This window comes from Anneissia japonica, unplaced genomic scaffold, assembly GCF_011630105.1.
Source record: "Anneissia japonica isolate Jap-2015-1 unplaced genomic scaffold, ASM1163010v1 scaffold43038_len29431_cov97, whole genome shotgun sequence".
NCBI classification, from domain to species: domain Eukaryota; kingdom Metazoa; phylum Echinodermata; class Crinoidea; order Comatulida; family Comatulidae; genus Anneissia; species Anneissia japonica.
This window is the reverse complement of record NW_022757132.1, coordinates 9,819-17,832: the sequence shown is the minus strand read 5'-3', so window position 1 is coordinate 17,832 and position 8,014 is coordinate 9,819. Positions and strand designations below refer to the sequence as shown.

Below are 8,014 nucleotides of genomic sequence, written 5' to 3'. Positions count from 1 at the left end.
AATAAACGTATGCTGCGAGATAATTTATTGCGCTCGTGTATGGTACTACCAGGGAACAGTTAAATTCCTGTATAAATGTAACTGTTCACTAGTACTACGAGGTCAAGGTCATATACAAGTTTTACAAATCCTTGTGATAATTTTAAAACTCGGTGGCCTACTGCGTTGTATTTAGTCCAAAATAAATGTATATTGTGAGATTTTTTTTATTGCGCTCGTGTATGAGACTACGAGGTCAAGGTCATATACAAATTTTACAAATACTTGATTATAATTTTAAAACTCGGTTGTATTTGTAAAACATGTATAGGACCCTGACCTCGCAGTACCATACACAAGCGCAATAAAATCTCACAACATACGTTTATAACAGTAAGCTGCCGTGTTTTAAAATTCTAATTCTAATTAAAAGTACAATTTGTTTATGACCTTGACCTTGTAGTATTATGCTCACGCACAAGAAAAGAAAATCTCAAGTTTGTTGATTTGGGATTACGTACGACGTACCGCAGTAAGTCACCGAGCTGAAAAATTATAATACAATAACAGTGTAATATGCAACATTCTACAATATGTTTTTATATCCATTGAAAGTTATAACATAGTTGAATGACAGAAGTTATTACAAAGTGCGACAGCTTTGCGTATTACAAAGTGTGACAGGTACCGGTGTACGGAATGGCCCCAGAAAAAATGGCCCCGGAAAAATGGCCCTGGAAAAAATGGCCCCGATAAAAATGGCCCCATATGACAGGTAGGTAAAAATGGCCCCAATAATCAAATTCTAAATTAAAACTGATTTTCTTGAGTCATTATATGCATTTTTTTTCTCTTAACTAATTTAGTTTTTAAAAGGAATCTCCCCAATAATCAAATTCTGTATTACAACTGATTTTCTTGAGTCAATATATGCATTTTTTTTATCTGAATAATTTAGTTTTTAAAAGGAATCTAACATCAAACAAATTGCCATTTACATTTTACTTTTTGCAAGAATTAATATTCAATGATAAAATATTCAAAGATAAATAAAAAGCCATGAATTACACTTTTTATTTTTTTCCATTTAAATGTTAAAAAATAGCAACAACATAATCAATAAATCAACATAAATCATGCATTTATTAATACTAAAATAATTTACTTCTGGCGATTTTAAGGAAGCGGAATCACAATTTTCCAGAAATTCAATCTGTGTATTGGTAAACCCCACAAACAGTGGGTTAGTATGAACATCGAATTATTTTTTTTTTTTTAAAGAAAAAAAGAGTTCTACAATCATAATTATATGGTTTAGATGGGGTTTGCAATGTGTTAGAGGTTTATGGTGTATTTGCAAGTATTTTTTCATAAAAATTCTAAATTTTAACCACAAAATAGTTATGAATGTATTTAATTTTCTTATTGATATACCAAGTCAGTCAATCACAATTAAATTGTTTAATTTTCTACAGTGTGTTTTGGGAGGTTTGTGGGATTTAGCAATACCACATAATCTTACCATAATCACCCTACCCTCACAATCACACGCCATTTTAATTCTTAGCATAATTGCCATACGTAACTATACATAATTCTAAGCCAGTAGTAGGCACTTGGAAAAACCAAGTATGCAACTAAATTAGTTGCTTAAATAAATGTATTCCTAATTATTCAGTTTACTAAAAGCAATACTTCTTTGAATAAACTCTAAACAGACAATTTATTTATAAATTTGCAAGAAAGTAAGCCTCTCCCTTTTCCCATACATGAACTTGTGATTCAAACACACAATTGATCCACATCCTTTAACTACTGTTTATTTGCATTGTTTATAACATGTAAAGTTAATTCATTTGATATTCAAAAGTGAAAGTTTGTGGTTATCTATGAGTTGCATATTTTGGTAGTTAAGTACTGTATACTGTATGTCATTCCTCTACTTTGTTAGTGAAATAACGTTTTTAAAACTTTTATTTCTACTATCAAAAAATGTTATTCAATGGCCATTGTTTTTCGATTATCATTAACATTATTTCCATCTGCTGTAATTGTTAAAAAATACAAATGCTTTTAAAGACATAAAAACAAATCACATATTGATCTCAGTTCAAAGGAAAAAAATTTCACCTATAAACCTCTTAATTTCACAAAAGAGTGGGTTCTTTTCCAAACAAATACATCCTGCCTAATATTGTGTGTTTAGATTAGATCTTTTGCTTTAACTTTGGAAACTGAGATCATTTCAGATACTATTTCTGTATAAACTATTTTTTTTCTTCATATTACTGTAAACTTAATGGGTTTTGATAAATTTACTCTGCACCACGGAATTTCCAATAAAAAAAAAATTAATTAAAAAGACCATAGATTAAAAATAAGTAAGGCATAACATATTTTTAATCTATGTTAAAGCATAACTATTTTTACATAATGAAATTTAGTAAATCAAATTATTATTTGTGGCTTTTATTTATTAAATCAATTAAGAACATAATCTCAAAACAAAATTTAATGACAAGAAAGATCGAAGTTTCGGGTCCATCATGGAACCATTCTCAAGATCAAGTAAATTGAAAAAACTAAAAACCAAGCAGTGACAGGAAGTAATTAATTTACATATCAATAGGGCCTACTGTGTGGAGCCACTGTGGAGCTAAGCAATAATTAGCCCTTCTAAGCAGATTAACTAGATAAACAGTTTGGCTTTGACTGAATCAGTTTGTTTGTTAAGTGTAGGTTTTTATGTTGATTCATTAATTAAATTTTTGATACAGGGTATTTTACAGCATTTATTTATTTATTTATTTATTATTAATTTTTTTTTCCTGAATTTTATAATTGAGGGCCATTTTTTATTTCTTGATTTAATTCTTGCTTATACAGTATTTAAATATTTGAAGATTAAAAAATATATATCATTTCTATTACCGAATTTTTCATTGGGGCCATTTTTACCTACCTGTCATATGGGGCCATTTTTACCGGGGCCATTTTTTTCGGGGCCATTTTTTCCAGGCCCATTTTTTCCGGGGCCATTTTTCCGGGGCCATTCTTACCTACATTCCAGGCAGCTATTATAAAGTGCGACAGCTTGACTATTACAAAGTGCGACCGGTTATTACAAAGTGTGACCATGGAAATAGGTCCATCATCATCATCATCGCCATATCGCCGAAAAGTCCGACGATGACAGTTCCGCTTCGGCCGCTTTACTTAGTTCCTCGATGAGCCCTTTCCAAATATGTGCCAGTAATTTTAATTTCTCCATATCATTTTTAATTTTTAGTTGAGCGGGATATTGAGTATTGGTAGACTGGATCTTACTGAGATCGTTATGGGAGTTGTGATTATTGTAGTCCTTGGACGTCCTCTGAATTTTCTGTTATTGGTCTCGGTGAAGTAGAAGTTGATTGCCAGGTTTGTAGGATTGTTTGTGTTTTGTCTCAGGATGTGGCCAAATAAATCGCCATCTCGATTCTAAAATTTCTAGTGACAAGGGTCTCGCCGTACATCTATCATAAAGGTGTTTATTTGATATTCTATGGGGATATTTCAGTCCAATAATCTTTCGGAGTTGCTTACTATGGAAAGTGTTTAGCTTTACTTCATCGTCTTTCGTTAAGGCCCATGTACGTATTGCTATTGTATAAAAGCACCGGTTTCACTAGTGAGTTGTACAACCTCAGTCTTGTTTTTAATCTAATTTTTTCTTTTCTGTTCCAGAGTGCCGTCTTTTTGTTCATTGCGTTCAAAGCAAGTTGTTTCCTTCTGGTGATATCTTCTTTGTCTCCAAGAAGGGACCCTATAACTTTTTTGTTAGTCTCCAGTTCTCTTTGACCGGTTCTTCTCTTTTAATTACTGTGTATTCTGTTTTATCTTTGTTCACTTTGAGATTAAACGAAATTAGGTGAGCTCCAATAAGGTCTACATTTGCCTTCTCGTTTAGGCTGATGAAATAGGTCCATGGTTGTGACATATTTGTTACAAAAGTGCGACAGGTATTACAAATTAAGTGCGACGATTATTACAAAGTGCGACAGTACAGCATTCCAGACGGACCAGAGAAGCTATAGAAATTCACAAACACGATACAGTACACCAAGATATTGGATTTGTCATCAGCGATATTTAGTTGTACATGTTTAATCGGACCTAAACCAAAGCAACACTTTTCCCGCCACACTGCAATTTATGCCATTGTTTTTGGCTTTCCTTATCACCTAGCCAGAATTATGCCTCTGTATTGGCTTTCCAGCCAAACCCCACCCTTTTTGCACAGACTGTGGATTTTGGCTTTTGTATTAGCCTTTTCACACGTAGTCCCAGCTATTGTTCAGTTTTCAACCAATCACGAGAAAGTCTCACCAACCAAAAAATACAAAGTATATCATGTTTTGGGATTTCTGCAGATATTATTCTCCTGAAGACGATTGGAGCAACTCAATCGAAACGTCTTTTCAGAACTATCTACATGGTGTACCGCAAGCATTAATACATAATAATAATAATAATAATAATAATAATAATAATAATAATAATAATAATAATAATTTTACAATACAAATAGTAATTACAATAGGTTAAGCAATATTAATAACAATACTAATAATAATAATAAGGAATTATAATAATATTAATATCTTTAATTGAATTGATGACATCACTTCTAAATGAGAAGTATATAAATTTAATTACATTTCAAGATAGTGCGAGTGTGAGAGAAGGAGGGAGAGCTAATATTCTACTCACGATCTTCACATAAATCTCCAGTGAAACATGATCTGCACATACATGATGCATTACAGCTATTACAAAGCGGACGAAGAACACACGTTCCCCCATTTTGGCAGTTTAACATTTGACAGGGATCAACACCTGCTTAGATATAAAAATAATCCTTGCAAATATACTGACAACTCTGCACATTATTACACGTCAATCAGAGGTTAACTGCATAAAATACAGTGTATGAGCATGGAGGAATGAGTGCTTAATGCAAACAAACAATTATGGCTTTCTTGGAAGCGGAAAAATCAATAGGTCCTATCTGATATATTTATATATTAACGTGTTTGACAGAGCTGTCACAAAGAAAACATGATATACTTTTACTCTAAAATAAATAACGGTAGGCCACATGTTCAGTCAAATGATATTGGTCAAGTTAAGAGCAAAAAAATAATAACTTAACCGTTATTAGAGGGTCTGTTACTGTTGTTCCTCGCACTCATCGATCATGCCCTGACTTGATAGTTGCAGAAGATGGAAATAATATATGCCTTTGTGGGATTAGTAAAGCTCGCTTTATGGTTACTGGTGAACATTATGTGTATAGCAGTTGCAAAGTTTTATAGATGGATAAATATAAAATCAAAATTAAATTGTAATCTATGCTGATGATATGGTGTTATTAGCGACTAGATTTCGGAGTTACAATCACTCGTTAATATAGTGACTTAGGTTGGACTACTGTATATAAAATACTTCATTTCATTTTGCCCAAAAACATTAAAACTGACAAACACAAAATAACAGATATGAAATCAATAAAACCAGTCAAAAATTAAAAAGATAAAAACATTAAATATAAATAAAAATTGAAAGATAAGAATTGAAGGGTAAAACAAATTTTAAAATTAAAAAGTTGAATTTACAAAGGTAAAATGCGATATACGAAATATTTTATCAATACTGTATAGTAACATGCCAAACTTTGCATTTACAAATTAATTAATCCTTATCAAAATGTAATCACTTTTGAGTAATGCATGCTCCGTTCCGCAACCCATGGGTAGGGGCTCAAGACCAATGTTTGATTCGCGAAGAAATGTTGATGGGTCAAAGTATAATACTGTACTGTACATGATCTACTGTTTGGGCATAGTAGCCTAGTGAGCACTTTACTGATCAGATAGGCCTAATACAAAAACACCGTTTGCTACTGTATAGTTGCTACGCTAAACTATAATTTGAATAAACGAAAAAGCTAAACAGATGATGGTAATAAAAATAGGTTTAACATGTATTTATAGTATAGTTATAATACATTACTGTATACTATTTTATATTGTGAGTTTTCTTGGTATAACATGTAAGTTTCTGCGTCAAACTATTCATTTATAAAAAGAAGAGCTAAAAATGTTGATATAGCATAATTAAGTAATATACAGTAATACATTATAAGTTTCTACTTTGAATTTATATAAACAATAGTTAAACAGATAAAACAAATTGATGTGATCGTATTGAACAAAGCTTTTCAACGAAAAATCACATCTATATAATTTAGAAGATAGTAAGGAAACAAAATTTGTTTTTTAAAACTGTATATAAGTTAGTGTAATGTAGTGTAGTGTAAGAATTTAAAATAGCTTTCCTTCAAAAGGGAACAACTCCATTAAGAGATATTAATTGACCAAAGAAGCAGAATATATTAATATAATTTACATAAAACTATGTGAAATTTTACAAATACTATTACATATAATCTACACACTATGTATGTATGAATAAATTAAATAATCTATGCATAATTATATTATTTATATATATATATATCGGTACTCACTTTGATACCGTAATCTCAATTGGGTTACTACATGCACTGTTTTTGTGATGCTAGCAATATGATTGTGTTAATAATAATAATAATAATAATAATAATAATAATAATAATAACAATAACAATAACAATAACAATAACAATAACAATAACAATAATAATAATAATAATAATAATAATAATAATAATAATAATAATATATGATATAAGTACCCACTGTGTATGTCATAATAAAAATCGATCATTACACAGTAATATAATGCATTATAGAATCAAACTTACCTTGAATGCATTCAAAGTCAATTTCCAAGTACTTGTAGGTTCCTCTACAGGGATCAAGAGCGAACAAAGTGTGGTCTGCGTGCAGAGAACAAGTGTATGTATTGTTTAGATGCTGAGCAGTAACTTTCAGTGCATTATCCCGCTCACCACAATTAGTGTCACTTATGGATTCATGATTGCAATATACATTTCCATCTTCGTGGCGACCATATGTTGCAGATAACACGTGTATGAGATGACATCCAGTGCAATTTAGGGTTTCTTCTTTTCCCTCACATATTATCTCTATTGATAGAAGTAAATAAAAAAAAAACAGAAAAGAAAATGTTATTATAAATCTATCCATTCAATCATTTCGTTCATTCATTCATTCATTCACCCATGCATTTAGGCCAAATCATTCATATAATCATTTTATTTACTCATTCGTTTCGTTAATTCATTCATTCACCGATCCATCCATTAATTGCATTACGGTATCCATTTAATCATTTATTTATTCATTTGTTCGTTCGTTTGTTTGTTTGGTTTTTTTTTAATTTATATTTTTTTAGATTCAATAATTCATGAATTAATTCATTGATTTTATTTTATGTTATTTTCAATACATCAATGCAACCATCCGTCCGTCCATCCATCCATCCATCCATCTGTCATTCTACCCATTCATGCTTCCATCAACATGCATCCATACATTCACCCATTCATCCTCCTTACATGGATTGGATTGGATTTATTCGGTGTAAACACCTAGGATAGCCCACGAAACTAGAAGAAGACTTATGTCCAGTGTCCAGTGGGGTCCTTCTGGTGGTAATTGGGCAGTAGACCGGGACAATCCCCTACTCTTTTCCGAAGAGTGCACATGGGCCATAAATGCACATGGGACCAACGGCTTAAACGTCTCATCCGAAAGGCGGTGCGCTATTGTAACTTGTACTTCAGCCCTCTAGCTGAAACACAATGAGAAGCAGCGATGGGAATTAAACCAGGGACCTAGAGATTTCCACGGTTCAGCGCACACACAGTGGATACCACCAGATTAACCGACTGAGCTAAGCTGCTCTCATCTATGCATTGATCCACTTATTATTATGTATTTATTCATCCCTTCATTCATTCATCTATTCATTCACACACAAACACAACACGCATACACACACACACACACCCACACCCATGATATGC

At 31.8% G+C, this 8,014-nt stretch overlaps 1 protein-coding gene across 1 annotated transcript in view; it reads right to left on the bottom strand.

Annotated features, from left to right (window-relative positions):
- The window catches only part of LOC117124422 (L-rhamnose-binding lectin CSL3-like), a gene marked incomplete at both ends in the record, with an annotated part of 18,454 nt that extends 11,343 nt beyond the window's left edge, over positions 1-7,111 (bottom strand). Inside the window, 2 exons of the mRNA XM_033270648.1 lie at positions 4,732-4,857; positions 6,827-7,111. Coding sequence (XP_033126539.1) covers positions 4,732-4,857; positions 6,827-7,111 — 411 coding nt within the window. The remainder of the gene's footprint in view (positions 1-4,731; positions 4,858-6,826) is intronic.
- Positions 7,112-8,014: the final 903 nt, after the last annotated feature.